A 21,693-nucleotide genomic window follows, 5' to 3' on the forward strand; every position below is an offset into this window, starting at 1 on the left:
GAGGTTTTTTGTATTTCCATACAGATTGTGAAATTATTTGTTCTAGCTCTGTGAAAAATACCGTTGGTAGCTTAATAGGGATTGCATTGAATCTATAGATTGCTTTGGGTACTATACTCATTTTCACTGTATTGATTCTTCCAATCCATGGACACGGTATATTTCTCCATCTATTAGTGTTCTCTTTGATTTCTTTACCCAGTGTTTTATAGTTTTCTATATATAGGTCTTTTGTTTCATTAGGTAGATATATTCCTAAGTATTTTATTCTTTTCGTTGCAATGGTGAATGGAATTGTTTCCTTAATTTCTCTTTCTCTTTTCTCATTATTAGTGTATAGGAATGCAAGGGATTTCTGTGTGTTGATTTTATATCCTGCAACTTTACTATATTCACTGATTAGCTCTAGTAATTTTCTGGTGGAGTCTTTAGGGTTTTCTGTGTAGAGGATCATGTCATCTGCAGAGAGTGAGAATTTTACTTCTTCTTTTCCAATTTGTATTCCTTTTATTTCTTTTTCTGCTCTGATTGCTGTGGCCAAAACTTCCAAAACTGTGTTGAATAGTAGTGGTGAAAGTGGGCACCCTTGTCTTGTTCCTGACTTTAGGGGAAATGCTTTCAATTTTTCACCATTGAGGATAATGTTTGCTGTGGGTTTGTCATGTATAGCTTTTATTATGTTGAGGTATGTTCCTTCTATTCCTGCTTTCTGGAGAGTTTTTGTCATAAATGGATGTTGAATCTTGTCAAAGGCTTTCTCTGCATCTATTGAGATAATCATATGGCTTTTATTTTTCAATTTGTTAATGTGGTGTATTATGTTGATTGATTTGTGGATATTGAAGAAGCCTTGCATCCCTGGGATAAAGCCCACTTGGTCATGATGTATGATCTTTTTAATATGTTGTTGGATTCTGGTTGGTAGAATTTTAAGGATTTTTGCATCTATGTTCATCAGTGATATTGGCCTGTAGTTTTCTTTTTTGTGGCATCTTTATCAGGTTCTGGTATTAGGGTGATGGTGGCCTCATAGAATGAGTTTGGAAGTTTACCTTCCTCTGCAATTTTCTGGAAGAGTTTGAGTAGGATAGGTGTTAGCTCTTCTCTAAATTTTTGGTAGAATTCAGCTGTGAAGCCGTCTGGACCTGGGCTTTTGTTTGCTTGAAGATTTCTGATTACAGTTTCAATTTCTGTGCTTGTGATGGGTCTGTTAAGATTTTCTATTTCTTCCTGATTCAGTTTTGGAAAGTTGTACTTTTTTAAGAACTTGTCCATTTCTTCCAAGTTGTCCATTTTATTGGCATATAATTGCTAAGAGTAGTCTCTTATGATCCTTTGTATTTCTGTGTTGTCTGTTGTGATCTCTCCATTTTCATTTCTAATTTTATTGATTTGATTTTTCTCCCTTTGTTTCTTGATGAATCTGGCTAATGGTTTGTCAATTTGATGTATAGGATTTAATGTGCAGAAAGAACTTGTGTGTCATCTTTTGTCTTTTAGGAGATATATGTTCAGAGTTAGCATAATCAGGCTGCTTTCAACTTAGTTTACAGATGAGAAAACCAAAGCTTAATTCCCACAAAGATCAGAAATAAGCTATGAGTCCTTGCTTTGTCATTACTATTTTATACTGTTCTGGATGTCCTTGTTAATGTACTAAGTCATGAAACTAAAATATTAAAAAAAAATGAGACATGAAACCAAAATAAACCTTTTAGAGAGGAAGAGCAGAGAAAATGTGATTATAAACCTTGAAAATCCATAGAATACCTCTGTAAAACTCAGTAAAATAATTCAGTGAAATGTTGAATTTTGTCACATAATCACTTTTTTTTTAATATTAAGGAAAGCTTCTTTTATTAAAACACATTAAACCAAAGCAATTAAAAATTATCTCATCAATAAAAAGATAAAATGTCTAGGAAGGAATCTGTCAAGCTATGGTGTGGACCTATGTGCAAAAACAAAACAAAACTAAACTATAACTCTTTACCAATAAAAGTACTTTTTAAAAGTTGAACTCCTCGGAAGAGTTATCCTTCTTTAAGTGGTATTTATTATAAAATAGTCATTCTTTTCAAATAATTGAGTTTAATATAAATTTAATAAAAGTCTCAAGTAAGTTTTATGAGAAAGTTGATACAGTGATTCTAAAGTTTCTTTGATGAACACATTAATTTTATCAAGAGGTATAAATTAGTGATTACAGGTAAGAATTTTTTTAAAAGAAGAGAATGAAGATTTTCTTACCTCATATGCCAAATTTTATGAAGCTACAATAATGAAAACATGAGATAAATTAAATCACACATTAAGGAACAAAATTGAAATACCCAAAACAGATTCTAGTTAGGAAGTAATCTTTATGTGACATGGAGTCATCTTAACATAATAGGGGAAAGGATTCATTGTTCAACAAATAGTGATGAATACATTTGGTAAAAATTGAAATTAGCTTCTCATATGCATGTCATACTTCAGAAAATTCTAATTGCGAGAAAGAATTAAATGTGGAAAAAATTAAAAAACTGGAAGAAAAGTATAGATATCTGTATATATATATAATCTTGCCATAGGGAAGGCTTATCTAAGCAAAAATTCCCCCAAAGAAGCTATAAGCAGAAACTGTAAACCATTGATAAATTTGATTGATTAAAAAGGGAGAAGTTCTTTGTGTCAAAAATAGTGGAAACAGAAATAAAAGATGAATGATAAACTGTGTATCATATTGATATAATGTATATAGATATATATTCCATATATATAAATCAATAAGAAATACACTAATACCTGAATAGGAAAGATGAACTAGGAAGGCAATGCAATTAGATAATTCCAGGAAGACATATAACTGGCCAATAAAACTTGAAACAGATATTCAATTCATTGATAAGAAAAGAAATGCAATAAACAGTAATAAGATGCCATTTGACTTGGCATAGACTAAAAGATAATTTTCAATAATCTAATGGTAGAAACTTACATTGTTGTAATTTTTTTGAAAGTTAATCTGGCCTTGTGTATGACAAAGACTGAAAAATATTATACTCTTGGCTTTAGAAATTCCACTTCTGGAACTGGAAAGTCATAAATCACCACTAGATCATAAGACAATGCTCTTTTTCTGGTAAATGGGCAAAGTAATATGACAATACACCCTGTTTTTACTCAATATCTACTATGGTTCGCTTAGTGCTTCATGGAGGGACTCCTTTTTACCTCTTTTGGTAAAATGAAGCCACATCAAATAACTGGTAGGCTACACAAGAAATCTCCACTGGGCCTGGGCCTGTTTAATGTAAATAGAGAAGCATGGAACTTTCCTGAAGGCTTTATGCCAAGTCAGCCCATTGTTTCAAGGTGCTACAAGGAAATGACTTTGAACATTTTCTGCTGACATGTCTCGGAAGATCACTAGGACCTTGAAACAGAGCATTCACATTTTCTTCTAAACTCTGAAGACATTAGCAGACTTCTTGCTTTGGTAAAGCTTTTTATGTTCTGAGATTGATGGAGTATTTCTCTCTTTTTTTCCATTTAAATGGATGAAAGTGTGGAAGTAATTCGTCTGGGACACAGTTATTTTATAAACTGGGATCGGAAGATGTATTACTCCAGGAAGGCAACACCTGCTGAAGCTCGAACGACCACTCTCAATGAGGAGCTAGGCCAGATTGAATATGTTTTCTCTGACAAGACTGGCACCCTCACTCAAAACATCATGACTTTTAAAAAATGTTCCATTAATGGGAGAATCTATGGTAAGATACACCTTTCCTTTTTGTTGTTATTGTTAACAGTCCTAAAAAAATTAAGAAACCCTATTTTTTTTAAATAAAAAAATCTCTGGCTTTCTTATTAATATGGAGACCACCAGCATCCACCAGAGTGGTCGGCACATAATAAACACTTGCTAAATATTTATTGGGTGAATGTTGAATAATTCAAATAAAGCTTTGGATCTGTTACCATTCATGTAACCCCATGAGGGTTAGTTTAGATACTGTCCAAGGCTCCTTTCGTTGCTAAAACTGTGTGATCTGTGGTGCTTAATAGACTCATATTCCAGGGAGGAGGAGTTCTTCAGAGCCTGATTTATCTCAACGAAAGCAGTATTTTATACTTGCTTCCTAACAGCCCTCAATTGATGTTAGTGTCTGTGTTTATAAGAATTTATGACTCATTCCTGAAAATGCACACTGCACAGGGTTACCTTTAGTGGTCAGACAACCTGTTTCATCAATATTGAGTTCCTATTTGTATGCTTTTGTTAGGATACCTGCTCTGTTGGGGATTATCAGCCTTTCTAGTTAGTTACATGTGACCCTTGTCACCCCGACTTAGTCCAGTTGGCAGTTCCTTTTGAGAGCACGGAAGCTCTCCAGAGGGCTCCTGTCAGGTTCCTCTGGATTCCCAGTATCACTTCACTGAACTCGAGTGTCCAGTTTCTCAGTACAAAAATCTCAGGAAGTAAAGAAAATCCAAGAGAGAGAGAGAAACCTTTCCTTTGTCTCCTGATGGGAAACTTCACACATTGCCAAATATTTTAAAGTAAGATTTGATCCTGAGCAAAACTGAGAAATATAAGTTGATTTTCATGCTCTCCTGTCTTTTGACCTCCCTCTGCTATTCCACTCCCCATAACCCCTGGTTGCCATGGTTTCCTCACTTCTCTTCTGTCCACACCTGCCCCACCTTTCTCTGGTAGTAGACCAGATAATATTCAACCTGGACTTCCACACGGCCTAAGTTACATTGTGCATTTTTCTTACATCACTATTAATATTATGAAGATGCTAAATAAAATAGAACATTTTCTTAAAATTTTTTCTTTTGATATTATTTTCAGACGCTTTTGATAAATACAACCCAGGAGCAGTTTAAATGAAAAATATTTTGTTGGAGTATTGGAGTCGTTTTGAATTTTGTAGGCCTTTTGTATTCTTTTGCCATGGCACTTATTGGTAATATAATAGAAACAATATCACTTCTAGGAAATTATCCTAAGGAAACTTTAAGACATTGGGACCAAGATTTATTTGAAATATGTTTGTCACTGATGCTAAAGCTGAAACTCCAATACTTTGGCCACCTGATGCAAAGAGTTCACTCATTGGAAAAGACTCTGATGCTGGGAGGGATTAGGGGCAGGAGGAGAAGGGGACAACAGAGGATGAGGTGGCTGGATGGCATCACTGACTTGATGGACATGAGTTTGAGTGAACTCCGGGAGGTGGTGATGGACAGGGAGGCCTGGCGTGCTGCAATTCTTGGGGTCTCAAAGAGTCGGACATGACTGAGCGGCTGAACTGAACTGATGTTTGTCACAGGGGCTGTTATTAGAAAAGTCCCTGGATTTTCACAATATATATATCCCAAGATCTTTGCAAATCTCCAAATTTACAAATCCTATGATATTCAGTTCAGTTCAGTTCAGTCGCTCAGTCGTGTCCAACTCTGCGACCCCATGAATTGCAGCACGCCAGGCCTCCCTGTCCATCACCAACTCCTGGATTTCACCCAAACTAATGTGTATCGAGTCGGTGATGCCATCCAGCCATCTCATCCTCTGTCGTCCCCTTCTCCTCCTGCCCCCAATCCCTCCCAGCATCAGGGTCTTTTCCAATGACTCAACTCTTCTCATGAGGTGGCCAAAGTATTGGAGTTTCAGCCTCAGCATCAGTCCTTCCAATGAACACCCAGGACTGGTCTCCTTTAGGATGGACTGGTTGGATCTCCTTGCAGTCCAAGGGACTTGCAAGAGTCTTCTCCAGCACCACAGTTCAAAAGCATCAATTCTGCGCTCAGCTTTCTTCACAGTCCGACTCTCACATATATTCATGACCACTGGAAAAACCATAGCCTTGACTAGATGGATCTTTGTTGGCAAAGTAATATCTCTGCTTTTTAGAATGCTATCTAGGTTGGTCATAACTTTGCTTCCAAGGAGTAAGCGTCTTTTTATTTCATGGCTGCTATCACCATCTGCAGTGATTTTGGAGCCCCCCACAATAAAGTCTGACATTGTTTCCATTGTTTCCCCATCTATTTCCCATGAAGTGATGGGACCAGATGCCATGATCTTTGAGAGCTTGTAATTTCCCTCATAAAAGGCAGGAAAGTAACTGAAAGATTTAACAACCCCTTTAGACCTTTAATTTATAAAGCCTTTCCAATTTATAATGTCAGTAAAATATATTCTTACTAAAGAACTCATAGATTGTTCCAGAATCATTTTCCCCCCATACAGTTGGTCTTGTTTATGCCATAGATCCAGGCCTTGGGAAATTTTTATAGTCCATTCTTATTTACCTAAAGCTCTGTTTTCTTTCTCAGATCTATCATTTTCTTAGACTTGAGTTTTTCTTTGCTTCATCACCAGCCTTATGAAGAGGCTTTCTTTGAGAACACCATTTTACACAAAGACAGTTTGTTTGCTTTTATCATTTATCAGAGTTATAGCATAGGGGGTAATGAGTAGTATATAACTGTGGTGAGTTTGGTATTTAAATTCCAGGTGCTGGGTGAGGTTCATTCACTAGCTCAGGGATTCCTCCCATATAGCAGCCTCACTGTATTCTAGATTTATACCTGAGCCCCAGAAAAACCACCAGTAACTCTTTATTAGTGCTTTTTTGGGTCATACTCTTGTATGGTGAGGGGCTTCTCAGGTGGTGTTAGTGGCAAAGAACCTGCAGGAGACGTAAGAGATGCCATTTCCCTGGGTTGGGAAAATCCCTTTCAGGAGGGCATGGCAAGCCACTCCTGTGGTTCTTGTCTGGAGAGTCCCCCTGGGCAAAAAAGCCTGTCAGGCTGTGGTCCAAAGGGTTGCACATAACTGAAGCGACTTTGCATGCATGTTTGTATTGAATAGTGAAAAGAGAGAGATTTGAATTAAAAACCTACTATGGGCTTCCCTGGTGGCTCGGAGGATAAAGAATCTGCCTTTATGCAGGAGACTTGAGTTCAATCCCTGGGTTCGGAAGATCCCCTGAAGAAGGGAATGACAACCCACTACAGTATTCTTGCCTGGAGAATTCCATGAACAGAGCAGCCTGTTGGGCTACAGTCCACAGCGTCACAAATAGTCATACACGACTGAGTGACTAACACTACTACTATATACTATGCTGACTTTTTAGTCTTAGTTGAATCATGTGGGAGATCAGGGCTCGATCCCTGGGTTGAGAGGTGCCCCTGGAGAAGGGAATGGCTTCCCACTCCAGTATTCTGGCCTGGAGAATTCCATGGGCTGTATAGTCCATGGGGTCGCACAGAGTTGGATGCAACTGAGTGACTTTCACATGTCACTTTATATTCTGTTCTTCAGTTCTGTCATCCATAAAACAGGAATGAAAATTTTTTTTTAAGATTTTCATTTCTGTTTTAAAAATCCCTGTATTTTCCAATATATTTGTGATAAGTACATATTGGCTGTATATTAAGAATAGTTACTTTTAAATGTTTGGCGCATGGGTGGCTATGTTCTCTGACTACAGAAGGCTCTAACATTGTCTAATGTTTACATGCTAATTTGACCTTGCCATTACAGATATTAAAGATGTGTCTGGCCCAGACCAATATAGACAAAGATGTACTCACCACACTATAGCACTGATGAGAGTTGGTCTGTCTTGCATACCATTTTGGATTCCCCAACAGTGTGTACAAAGTGAAAGACAAAAACTTGCCTTGTGCAAACATCATAGATAATGTAACAACAGAATGATAAAATTTACAGAAAAACAGAATTATGACTTATTTTGTATTAATGTGTACTGATTTTAGTTCTGTTTTGGGCAAATGAATATCTTTCTGTGTTAATTGCCATGTCTAGTGTTACTGTTTAAGTTTGAACTCATAATGTCATCTAGTAGTGGTGCTTTAATAAACAAGTATATTTCTTCAAACTAAATGTGTAAATCTAGTTTCAATTTCATCTATTTTTAATTCTCAGTTTTGGTTTTGGCAGGTGAGGTGCATGATGACCTGGGTCAGAAGACTGACATGACTAAGGTGTGGAGGTGATTAAGTTCATTCTTACTTTTAATTTCAAATTGTACATACTTTTAAAAAATGATGAGTTCCTAGAAGCCTAATTTCCACTATGACCAGATTATATACTTAATATGTAACTTAAAAAAAAAAGATTCGTATGGTTCAAACTTCCTTCCTATCCAGGTTTCCCAATCACAGAGTTCACTGTCTTTTTTCCCCCTCTGTTAGAGATATTTATTATATACAATCAAATATATTTCTCAATTTTTTACATAGGTGGTAGTGAACTATACTTATTGCGCTTAACTTTCTTCCTTAGCAGTGATCAAGATCCTTCTATATCAGTGGGAAAAAAAGGGCTCCCTAATTCTTTTTATGGTGAATAATAGTTTATTATATTGATGTTTCTTAAATTATGTAAGGAGGTAGGAATGGACATTCATAATATTTTCAACATTTTGCTTGTAAAGGAAATGCAACAAAAGTAACCATGTATACATGTTATATCACATGGATCCTATACTTAACAAGTTCCATTTCTAGAAATGGGATTGCTAAGTCAAAATGTATGTGTATTTGTAATTTGATCAATATTTCCAAATTGCCCTTTTTAGAATTTGTACTAATTTACCCTGTCACAAGCAATGTATAAGAATGCCTGCTTTCTCCTACCCTCACCAACACATGTTTTATCCATTTTTTTATTTTTTAAATTAATTTTTGTTGGAATATAGTTGATTTACAATGTTGTATTAGTTTCTGCTATACAGCAAAGTGAATCAGTTATATGTATACATTTGTCCACCAATTTACCCTGTCACAAGCAATGTACAAGAGTGTCTGCTTTCTCCTACTTTCACTAGCACAGTCAAAGTTTTTGATTTTTGACAAGACTATTTAAAAAGTCACTTTGATGTATAGGAGAAATTAAGCACAACATTGTAAATCAACTGTACTTCAACTAATCTCAAAAATATACAAGCAACTCCTACAGCTCAATTCCAGAAAAATAAATGACTCAATCAAAAAATGGGCCAAAGAACTAAATAGACATTTCTCCAAAGAAGACATACAGATGGCTAACAAACACATGAAAAGATGCTCAACATCACTCATTATCAGAGAAATGCAAATCAAAACCACTATGAGGTACCATTTCAAGCCAGTCAGAATGGCTGCAATCCAAAAATCTACAAGCAGTAAATGCTGGAGAGGGTGTGGAGAAAAGGGAACACTCTTACACTGTTGGTGGGAATGCAAACTAGTACAGCCACTATGGAGAACAGTGTGGAGATTCCTTAAAAAACTGGAAATAGAACTGCCTTATGATCCAGCAATCCCACTGTTGGGCATACACACTGAGGAAACCAGAAGGGAAAGAGACATGTGTACCCCAATGTTCATCGCAGCACTGTTTATAATAGCCAGGACATGCAAGCAACCTAGATGCCCATCAGCAGATGAATGGATAAGAAAGCTGTGGTACATATACGCAGTGGAGTATTACTCAGCCATTAAAAAGAATACATTTGAATCAGTTCTAATGAGGTGGATGAAACTGAAGCCTATTGTACAGAGTGAAGTAAGTCAGAAAGAAAAACACCAATACAGTATACTAACGCATATATACGGAATTTAGAAAGATGGTAACAATAACCCTGTATACGAGACAGCAAAAGAGACACTGATGTATAGATCAGTCTTATGGACTCTGTGGGAGAGGGAGAGGGTGGGAAGATTTGGGAGAATGACATTGAAACATGTATAATATCATGTATGAAACGAGTCACCAGCCCAGGTTCGATGCACGATACTGGATGCTTGGGGCTGGTGCACTGGGACGACCCAGAGGGATGGTATGGGGAGGGAGGAGGGAGGAGGGTTCAGGATGGGGAACACATGTATACCTGTGGCGGATTCAGTTCAATATTTGGCAAAACCAATACAATATTGTTAAGTTTAAAAATAAAATAAAATTAAAAAAATAAACAGGGTGACAATTAAAAAAAAACTGTACTTCAATAAAATAAAAAAAATTTGTTCTCTCCCTTTTTTGTACAAGAATTTGTGGTTATTAATTTCCCTTTGAACACTGCTTTAGTTTTTTTTTTAATTTTATTTTATTTTTAAACTTTACAATATTGTATTAGTTTTATTACATGGATTTTGGCCTGTAATATCTTTATTTTTGTTATATCAGTTTGAATATCCACACTGAACCATGAGAAGAACTAAACATTTTGAAGAGGTTGGGATTCCTCCTGCCTTACAATATTTTTAATAAAAGAATAGATTTGTATTTCTACTTTGGGGGATTTATTCAGGTTTTCTTTGTGCCTTAATATGATCAATTGTTGTCAGTGTTCCAGGGTCCTTAAAATGAAAGTTGATGTATTTTCTGTCTTCAAGGTATAAAATTAGCTGTATTGTCATTTAATTCTACCTTATTAATTATATTATTATTATTTAGGTCTTCTATCTCATTTTTTATCTATGTTATTTGTTTGGATTAAAGAGATTAATAAAGCGTTCTGATAATTTCTCTCTCTCTCTAGCTCTCCTGTATAGCCTGAAGTCTTCATTTTATGAGTATTGATGCTCTTGTGAGGTGCATTGATGTTCATAGTAGTTATATTTTTATCATGAATGTGCTCTTATCTGATTAATTTTCCTTGTCTTGGATGCAACCTTATTTGATATTAAGATTATGTCTCCTGGTTAACTTTTGATTTGCATTTGCCCACGTTTTTTTTTCAATATTCCTGAATAACTTTGTTTTAGATATGTCTCTTAAGAATGTACAGCATAGGATTGGCTTTTACTTTACATGCAATTTTTTTAGTAAGCAAGTTAGGGCCATTACATTGGATCTATTAAATATTTTAGATTATACTTTATAATTTTTAATAATTCTCTATATGGATTCTACAGACTATGTGTTTGCTTCTCTTACAGTATTTGGGAAAATATTTCATTGTTTCTGCACTGTATACTTTCAAGAGTTTGTGTAATACTCTTAATTCTTTTTTTGTAAGGAGTATCTATCAATTTCCTAATATGAAAAATGGTAAAATTATTATGTTTATCTTTCTTTCCCTCATATTTTCCTACTATTTTTATTAATGATGCATCTTAATCTTAAGTGTACATAGATTTCTCTTAGTTGATTTGAGTTTTTAAATGGTATCTTCTGACCTTCAAATACTAAAATGAGGACATCAGGATCTTCTAATTTTTAAGCAGTTTTTCTATGTAGTCAATGTATATAGCATATACATTTTGTTTTATAATACTAATCTGTTTCTTTTATATTTAGTTCTTCAGGTAATAAGATTCAGTACTTACCACTAACTACTTTTCCCTTTCCCACTGTTTTTCCAGTTATCTTTTATTTGGCTGAAATATATCTTCCAGTTTCAAGAAGGGTTCATGAGAAATAGCAGTTCAGAATTATCTGTTGACTTAATCATTGAATGACATTACTAAATTCATTGATTAGCTCTAGTAGTTTTCTCTTGGAGAAGGCAATGGCACCCCACTCCAGTATTCTTGCCTGGAAAATCCCATGGACACAGGAGCCTGGTAGGCTGCAGTCCATGGGGTCACTAAGAGTCAGACACAACTGAGCGACTTTACTTTCACACTTCACTTTCATGCATTGGAGAAGGAAATGGCAACCCACTCCAGTGTTCTTGTCTAGAGAATCCCAGGGATGGGGGAGCCTGGTGGGCTGCCGTCTATGGGGTCACACAGAGTCGGACACGACTGAAGCGACTCAGCAGCAGTAGCAGCAGTAGTTTTCTGGTAGCATCTTTAGGACTTTGTGTGTACAGATCATGTCATCTACAAATAGTGACAGTTTTACTTCTTTTCCAATTATGTTCCTTCTATTTATTTTTCTAGTCTGACAGGCTGTAATCTTTACAAGTCATGGTTTCTTCCCTAGGTGTCAGGGGGAGGGGGTTTAGGGAATTCTAAGGCCAGTGTGTATTTTACTTCGTACTACTGAGTTGACCAATTTTTTCTCCTATTGGGTAGTTGTTTTTAAATTTTCTTACATGAACAAAACAATCTTTGATTAAAGTAAGTCTCTATGATTCTGAAATAAACACAGCTAATGGATTACCTTGTATACTGGTATGTATTCTCAAGTACTTGGATATATTAAGTGTTATATTTAAAATATTATTTTGCAGTCTCCAAGACAAAGTGTATTTGAAAAGTATTTTCTCATCAGTTGTTCTTGCAAAGACCTTATCACACGTCTAGTCCTTCGAGTAATAAACTGTCAAAAATTAGTAGTACATTTTATGCTTTTCATCAGTCAGTGAATTAACAGAGATCTTATTTAATATTAAAATTATCTTCTGTTAGGTTCTATCTTTAATCCTATTTCTTTCATTTTTGTGATCAACAAATTTTGAAGTGGACAGTAAATTAATATGAGCACAGTGTGTACTGCAGATCTCTAGAACTTTTTCACCTTGTACATCTGAAACTGTAGTTTCTCATTGAACTGCAATGCCCCACTTCCCCATTCTTTTAGTCTTGGAAACTACTGTTTTACACTCAGTTTCTGTGAATTTTACTGTGTTAGATATCTTATATAAATAGAATTATGCAATATTTATTCTTTTGTGAGTGATTTATTTCTTTTAATGTAATGCCCTCAAGGTTCATTCATGTTGCAGCATAAAGACAAGGTTCCTTTTTTATGGCTGAATAATATTCTTTGTGTGTGTGTGTGTATGTGTGTATATATAGATATATAAAAACACATATTCTTTATTCATCATTTGATGGATGTTTTATTTTTGTTTCTGAAGTGAAGTGAAAGTGTTAGTCACTTAGTCATGTCTGACTCTTTGTGGCCCCCATGGACTGTACCCTGTCAGGCTCCTCTGTCCATGGAATTCTCCAGGCAAGAATACTGGAGTGGGTAGCCATTCCCTTCTCCAGGGGATCTTTCCAACCCAGGGATCAAACCCAGGTCTCCTGCACTGCAGGCAGATTCTTTATCATCTGAACCACTAGGGAAGCCCTATGTTGTTTCTGCTGCTGCTGCTGCTAAGTCGCTTCAGTCGCATCTGACTGTGCAACACTATAGACGGCAGCCTACCAGCCTCCTCTGTCCCTGGGATTTTCCAGGCAAGAACACTGGAATGGGCTGCCATTTCCTTCTCCAATGCATGAAAGTGAAAAATGAAAGTGAAGTCCCTCAGTCGTGTCCGACTCAGTGACCCCATGGACCGCAGCCTACCAGGCTCCCCTCTCCATGGGATTTTCCAGGCAAGAGTTCTGGAGTGGGGTGCCATTGTTTTCTCCAATGTTGTTTCTACCTTTTGGCTATTGTGAATTATGCTGCAGTGAATGTGTGAGTACAAGTATCTCAAGATCCTGATTTTAATTCTGTCATAATATTTTTTTTTTACTTTATTTATTTATTTTTTTAATTTAATTTTTTATTCTGGCACAGTGCCCATATAAAATTGGCCATCATAACCATTTAAAAGTGTACAGTTCAATGGTATGAAGTACATTCATATTATCATCACCCTTGTCTATCTCCAGAACTCTTTTTTTTTTGTCTTTTTAAAATTTTTTTATTTTATTTTTTAACTTTACAATATTGTATTGGTTTTGCCATATATCGAAATGAATCTGCCACAGGTATACATGTGTTCCCCATCCTGAACCCTCCTCCCTCCTCCCTCCCCATATCATCCCTCTGGGTCGTCCCAGTGCACCAGCCCCAAGCATCCAGTATCATGCATTGAACCTGGGCTGGCATAATTCTGTCATAATATTTTGCAGTTACTTTAGTGAGATCAGAGAAGTACTCAGTAATCAAACACATTAATATTTTTATATCTTGAAATACTAATTCATGCTAAGTAAGGTTCGTCTAGTCAAGCTATGGTTTTTCCTGTGGTCATGTATGGATGTGAGAGTTGGACTGTGAAGAAGGCTGAGTGCCAAAGTATTGATGCTTTTGAACTGTGGTGTTGGAGAAGACTCTTGAGAGTCCCTTGGACTGCAAGGAGATCCAACCAGTCCATTCTGAAGGAGATCAGCCCTGGGATTTCTTTGGAAGGAATGATGCTAAAGCTGAAACTCCAGTACTTTGGGCACCTCATGCGAAGAGTTAACTCATTGGAAAAGACTCTGATGCTGGGAGGGATTGAGGGCAGGAGGAGAAGGGGACGACAGAGGATGAGATGGCTGGATGGCATCACTGACTCAATGGAAGTGAGTCTGAGTGAACTCCGGGAGTTGGTGATGGACAGGGAGGCCTGGCATGCTGCGATTCATGGGGTTGCAAAGAGTCAGACATGACTGAGCGACTGAACTGAACTGAACTGATATTTTAAAAAGTCTATAATTATGCACATACTATTCCAGGTCAGATATTGCTGCCAAAATGAGTTCAAGTCAGGTCAAGTTTTTCCATCAAGTAGGTTTTGAAATCAACTTTTAATTTTTAGGGCTTCTTTGTATTTTAGAGTTGAAGTAAATATTTGAGAATTTGTATAGCCATTGGATTTTTTTCTTCCCCATATGCTTTTGGAAGGTTTATTGCTCTGGTAATGAAGGCTTACATGGCTCTGAAATGAGAAGATGATATTTAACAGTAATGAGGAAACAAAGCCATTTTAGTGCCAGGCTTTGGAGGCTGAAAAGTCATACAAATTCTAAAAATACTTAGAGGAAGTGTTTTGAATTTTAAAAGACTTTTGTTGGAATGAAGTCTACAGTTTTGTTGTTGTTGTTCTCCTACAGAAAAAAGAGACTGTGGGTTTCTCAGTCAGCCCTCAAGCAGACAGAACATTTCAATTTTTTGACCACCATTTGATGGAATCCATTGAACTGGGTGATCCCAAAGTGCATGAATTCCTTAGGTTACTTGCACTCTGCCACACTGTAATGTCAGAGGAAAATAGTGCAGGTAAGTGCAAAGTGTGTCTGAGTCTCGTTTTTTAAATAGGTATATTTTCATTGAAATGTTTGGAATTGGAAGGATTTTCTAATCCAAAATACAGCATTGCACAAGGGCTTTACCTATTACTAGCTTTTCTTTGTATTTATTTGTATACTGAATGTTTTCTAAAAGTATGGAGAGACTTAAAAGAAAAAAAAAATTAGGAACAGTAAAAAGATGAGGGCCTAGATAAACCAGTTAAAAGGGATACTTTTTTTTTTATGACTGAACACCGTATTTGCATTCAACAATGCTTAAACTGATCTTTGTAATACTAATGCCAATAATGACATTTTTATTTGAGGATATCACAGTGCCTTTAAGTAAATTTTTTTTATCTCTACTTTCATTTATTTCATTTTTTAAGTTCTATTTAAATAGCTATCTGATTTTATTTTAATATTTTCTTAGATCTCTTTGAGGATATTAATTATTCTTAATTTGAAATCTTTTGTTTCCTCTGCTGTTTCATTTTATGAAATGTTGTTTTTAGAGTTCTGTGTCTAACTTTCATGTTGTTCTCAAATGTTTTATTGTTTGTTATTGCCTGTTCTTATTTGTGTTTGAGCATCCCAGTTTGCCTCTTGGTGAATGTAGGTTCTGATAACGGCCTGTCTCCCAAGATTGTTGGGGAGAGTCACAAAATATTGCTCGTCTTCTGGGCATGGAGTTTCCTGCTTCCTGGAGTTCATATGATACCTGGGCTTAACTTATTTTTTCAAATCTAGTGCTAGGATTCTGTGTCAGAACTCTCATTTCAGAGAAAGTTGTGCTTAAGGTCTGGCCTAAAAGAAAGTATCACAGTCATGGACTCTCTTTCTTTTGTTAATTAATTTCTCTAATCCGTATGGGATTCTAAAGCTATTTCTGGCTGTTTTCAGCTTTGGTCTCCAGCCCCAGCATGAAAACCATAAAAGGTTCCTTAGGTGGATTGTGTACTTAGTGTAAAAGAACATTTTCAAGGTTTCATCTTGAGGCAAATATCACTGTCGCCTGTTGTTGGAAGGAAGTTGGCAGGAGGAGGAGCCGAAGTGGTCCTGGCAAGCTTGAGTGGAATTCTTCAACTCATTTTATTTCTAGTGCCCCTAAGATCACTTCTGCTCTTCTCTTTTGTTGATTCTGATTTGGAGAAACTTTGGGCATTGCTTTTAACTCTGTATTAATTTTCTTTTTCAAATTCTTTGAACTGTGTTTTTCTCCTTTCTTATTTATCCATTTATCAAATCTACTTTTTATCTTTTAGACATTTCTCAAGTTTCTAGTTCACTGAAAATATTAATTCCTCTTTTATGGTATCACTACAATTTTTTCATATTGTGATATTTTAATATTTAAATCAATTTTTAATTGGAGGATAATTGCCCTACAATATTGTGTTGGTCTCTACCATACCTCAATACAAATCAGCCATGAGGAAACATATGTTGCCTCCCTTATAAGCCTCTCGCCCACCCCTTCCCACCCCTCCAGGTTGTCACAGAGCACCTGATTTGAGCTCCTTGCATCACATAGCAAAATTTTACCAGCTATCTAATTCTACATATGGTAATGTGTATTTTCAATGCTACTCTCTTCGTTCCACCCTCTCCCTCCCTCACTGTGCCCAAAAGTCCATTCTGTCTGTTGTGATATAATTAAATGCAATAAAACACAAATCTTAAGTGTATTGTTTAATGAATTTTGACCATTATATACACCCATGTAACCACCTCCCCGATCAAAGTATTAATATTTTCCATCATTCAAGAAAGATTACTCATGTTCCTTTCTAGTCCACAACACCAGCCACTGCCCAAGCAACCACTATCCTGATTTTTATCATCAAAGATGAGTTTTGCCTGTTCTTATAGTAATACTTCATATAAATGGAATCATACAGTATGTATTCTTTTGTGTCTGGCTTCTTTCATACAATGTAATGTTTTTGTCATTCATCCATGTTGTCATATCAGTCAGTAGTCCATTTTTTAAAATTTGAGTAACATTTCACTGTATGAATATGTTTACCACTTTTATTCTTCCCCAGCCCTCTGTTCAGACATTTAGGTTATTTTCTAGCTTTGGATTATTATGAGTAAAGCTGCCATAAACATTTTTACGTCTTTAAAAAAGTTAACAAATTTGTTTTTCGTAAATACTTAGGAATGGAAATTGCCTGATCATAGCATAGGTGTGTTTAAGAAACTGCCCAACTATTTTCCAAAAATGGAGTATCATTTTACATTCCTACTGTCAGTATATGAGAGTTCTAGTACCTTTACATTCTTACTAACGTTTTAGTATTATTACTACTAAGTTGTACCTGTTCTCGTGGATATGGACTAATCTCTTCTGCCATATAAAAGCATTTTGAAGTGAAGAGAAGTAAATGTGTGTATCATTTCAACTATTTCAGTTTTTTCCTTTGAGATTTCAAATTCTCGGTGAAGAATTACAATACTAAATAAGGGGAAATTACATTTTTTTCCTCCTTTTAAAGCTCTAATTATAGGATAGATGACTTAAATCCATGTATGTTCAAGAGCACTGGAAAATATAAACCTTACTTACATAAATGTTAGTTATGATAAAGAACAGAACCCAAATCTGATGAACTTAAAACTACATGACTCTATAATTTATAGCTGAGGGTATTGCTTTTATTTTAAGTGAGTGCTCTTTGTTTCATGGAGACATTTGGGAAAGTTGATCTTCTCATTCCCTTTGCCAGGAATTTCAGAAGCAGAGAAGTGGAAGGTACAAAGGCTTCAATACAAGTTTTTTTCTATTTAGGTAGATGTCAATTAAAGAGATAAAAAATTTAGAAAATTTTTCTTATTGCCTTAAAATCAGTCCTTTAAAATTTGTCAAAGCTTGCTTTATGGCTTGAGACGTATTCAGTTTCTGTGTTTTGTGTGTGCTTGAAATAAATGTGCATTATCCAGTTATTGAAAATGGGGTTCTTAATATATCTACTAGATACTGTGTCTTAATGGTATTGTTTAATCTTCTCCCTCTCTGGATTCTTTTGAGTACTTGATTTCTTGATTAATGAGAATGTATTTAAATCACTGTGGTATAGTGAAAGTGAAAGTTGCTCGGTCATGTCCGACTCTCTGCGAGTTCTCCAGGCCAGAATACTGGAGTGGGGAGCTTTTCCCTTCTCCAGGGGACCTTCCCAACCCAGGGATCAAACCCAGGTCTCCCGCGTTGCAGGCGGATTCTTTACCAGCTGAGCTACCAGGGAAGCCACAAGCGTAGTTAGATGCACAGTAATTGTGTGTTCATTAATTCTACTTTGTTTTGCTAATGTTTGCTTTGTATATTTAAGATCACATTATTAGATACTAGTTTAGAGTTAAATTTTTTTTAAATGAAAACATCTATCAATATATATTTACTCTTTTTATCTCTAGTAACACGTTTGCCTTAAAGTTTATTTTGTCTGATGTTAGTATAGTTATAGATGTTTATTTTATCTGATCCAATGTAGTTATTGATGTTTCCCTCTTGTTAGTATTTGCATTGTTCAGCTTTCCATACTCTTTCCTGCCATTCTTTTTTTTTTAATGTTCTAGACACATCTCTTATAAATGGCAAAATTTTTGAAATTTAAAAGAATATCTAGGTTAACTAAACCAAATCTTAAATAGAACATTTAGCCAATTACCCATTGTTGATGATCAATATGTTTAGGTTCTAAGTATTTAATATATGGACTTCCCTATGGTTCAGTGGTAAAGAGTCCTCCTGCCAATGCAGGAGACACAGGTTTGATCACTGGGCTTGGAGAAGAAAACTGGCAAACCACTCCAGCATTCTTGCCTGGGAAATCCCATGAGCAGAGGAGCCTGGTGGGCTACAGTCCATGAGGTTACAAAAGAGTCAGATACAATTTAGTGACTAAACAACAGCAGCAACAATTTAATATATAATTACTGTAGTTACTGATAGATGTCCTTCTACCATCTTACTTTGTATTTTATATTTGCCCTATCATTTGTCTGCCTCTTCCAGTCTTATAGATTTAGTTCAATTTTATTTCTACTGCCTTGAAAATAATATACTGTTATTTGTATTCTTAGTTAATAGCCTAGAACTTTTAGCATAATTGACTCAACATAGCCTAAGCCTTTGTGAACAAAATAAGGACATTAAAACACTTAAATACTAATAAACCCTGTCCTGATTTATATATTTTCTTTTTCAGTCCCTCAAGAGGTTATTTTTATGGTTTTTACAGTCAGTTTACTTAGATTTACTCATATATTTACTTATTTCTATGCTCTTTAATGCTGTCCAATCACTGAGCTTCTGCTGGTCAAAAATGTATTCTTTAGAATTTCTTTTAGGCAGAAGCTACTGGTAGTAAACTCTGAAAAGCTTTGAAAACAACTTTATTTCATCCCATTCTTAAAAATTTTTTTTTTCTGAAGTATAGTTAATTTAAAATATTGTGTTTAATTTCTGCTATACAGTGAAGTGACTCAGTTATATATACATATACACACACACACACACATATATGTGTGTATATATATATACATTCTTTTTTATATTCTTTTCAGAGTATATTGAATATAGTTCCCTGGGCTATACAGTAGGACCTTAATTTTTTATCTATCCTGTATATGATAGTTTGCATCTGCTAATCCCAAACTCTCAATTCCTTCTCTCCCATAATCCCTCTTCCCCTGGCTCATTCGTATTCTTGAATGATGTTTGTTGTGTGCAAAGGTTTAAGGTGACAATTTTCTCAGCACACTGAAGAAATTTAACTATATTTTGACTGCTATTTCTGTTACTGCATGTTCAGCTGTTAGTTCAGTTGTGACTTGAAGGTGATCAGTCCTTTCTCCCTGGTTCAGTTAAGTTCAGTCGCTCAGTCGTGTCCGACCCTTTGCGACCCCATGAACCGCAGCACGCCAGGCCTCCCTGTCCATCACCAACTCCCAGAGTCCACCCAAACCCATGTCCATTGAATTGGTGATGCCATCCAACCATCTCATCCTCTGTCGTCCGCTTCTCCTCCTGCCCTTAATCTTTCCCAGCATGGGGGTCTTTTCAAATGAGTCAGCTTTTCTCATCAAGTGGCCAAAATACTGGAGTTTCAACTTCAACATCAGTCCTTCCAATGAACACTCGGGACTGATCTCCTTTAGGATGGACTGGTTGGATCTCCTTGCAGTCCAAGGGACTCTCAAGAGTCTTCTCCAACACCACAGTTCAAAAGCATCAATTCTTCTGCGCTCAGCTTTCTTTATAGCCCAACTCTCACATCCATACATGACCACTGGGAAAACCATAGCCTTTACTAAATGGACCTTTGTTGACAAAGGAATGTCTCTACTTTTTAATATGCTGTCTAGGTTGGTCATAACTTTCCTTCCAAGGAGTATGCATCTTTTAATTTCATGGTTGCACTCACCATCTGCAGTGATTTGGAGCCCCCCAAAATAAAGTCAGCCACTGTTTCCACTGTGTCCCCATCTATCTGCCATGAAGTGTTGGGACCGGATGCCACGATCTTAGTTTTCTGAATGTTGAGCTTTAAGCCAACTTTTTCACTCTCCTCTTTCACTTTCATCAAGAGGCTCTTTAGTTCTTCACTTTCTGCCATAAGGGTGGTGTCATCTGCATATCTGAGGTTATTGATATTTCTCCTGGAAATGTTGATTCCAGCTTGTGCTTCATCCAACCCAGCATTTCTCATGATGTACTCTGCATATAAGTTAAATAAGCAGGTGACAATATACAGCCTTGACGTACTATTTGGAACCAGTCTGTTGTTCCATGTCCAGTTCTAACTGTTGCTTCCTGACCTGCATACAGGTTTCTCAAGAGGCTGACTTGAGACTTGTTTTTGCTCGTTTTGACTTGTTTTTGTTGATTGTATAGAGCTTCTCCATCTTTGGCTGCAAAGAATATAATCAAGCTGATTTTGGTGTTGACTATCTGGTGATGTCCATGTGTAGAGTCTCTTCTTGTGTTATTGGAAGAGGATGTTTGCTATGACCAGTGTGTTCTCTTGGCAAAACTCTATTAGCCTTTGCCCTGCTTCATTCTGTACTCCAAGGCCAAATTTGCCTGTTACTCCAGGTGTTTCTTGACTTACTACTTTTGCATTGCAGTCCCCTATAATGAAAAGGACATCTTTTTTGGGTGTTAGTTCTAGAAGGTCTTGTAGGTCGTCATAGAACTGTTCAACTTCAGCTTCTTCAGTGTTACTGGTCAAGGCATAGACTTGAGATTTCTTCTTCTTTCATATTCTTAGTGTAGGTGTGAATTTTTAAAATATTTGTATTGCTTAGAATTCATTGAGATTCTTGAGTCCATAGAATGTTGTCTTTTATCACTTCTGGAATTTCCTTAGCCATATTATTTCTTCAAATATGGACTCTGACTCATTTTCTCTTTGTAATGGATCTTTAGTGTGTAACATTCTCACTTTATTCTCTATGTCTTTTAATAATTCTTTGATTTTTTTCCTTTCTTTGTCTCTCTCAGATATATTCTGGAATTTTCTCCATTTTTCCCCCTGTACACAAATTCTTTCTAGTAGTATTTAATCTGCTGTTTTTGACTTCTATTAAGTCTTTAATTCTTTTTTCAAATCTGGTTAATTTTATCTCTTTTATTTTTTGAAATCCATTAAGTGTTTGTAGTATTTCTGATCACTTCAATATCTAAAGTTTTTAGGGATATTATTCTCTCTGTTCTTTCTGTTGGTTCTAATT

General features: G+C 36.0%; 1 protein-coding gene across 3 annotated transcripts in view; it reads left to right on the top strand.

Annotated features, from left to right (window-relative positions):
- ATP8B4 (ATPase phospholipid transporting 8B4 (putative)) overlaps positions 1-21,693 on the top strand; it is a 292,569-nt gene that overhangs the window by 186,325 nt on the left and 84,551 nt on the right. For all 3 annotated transcript variants that reach the window (XM_027554041.1, XM_027554043.1, XM_027554042.1), the window contains 3 exons: positions 3,553-3,761; positions 7,973-8,016; positions 14,779-14,944. In XM_027554041.1, the coding sequence (XP_027409842.1) occupies positions 3,553-3,761; positions 7,973-8,016; positions 14,779-14,944 (419 nt within the window). The remainder of the gene's footprint in view (positions 1-3,552; positions 3,762-7,972; positions 8,017-14,778; positions 14,945-21,693) is intronic.

This window comes from Bos indicus x Bos taurus, chromosome 10 (assembly GCF_003369695.1).
Source record: "Bos indicus x Bos taurus breed Angus x Brahman F1 hybrid chromosome 10, Bos_hybrid_MaternalHap_v2.0, whole genome shotgun sequence".
NCBI lineage: Eukaryota > Metazoa > Chordata > Mammalia > Artiodactyla > Bovidae > Bos > Bos indicus x Bos taurus.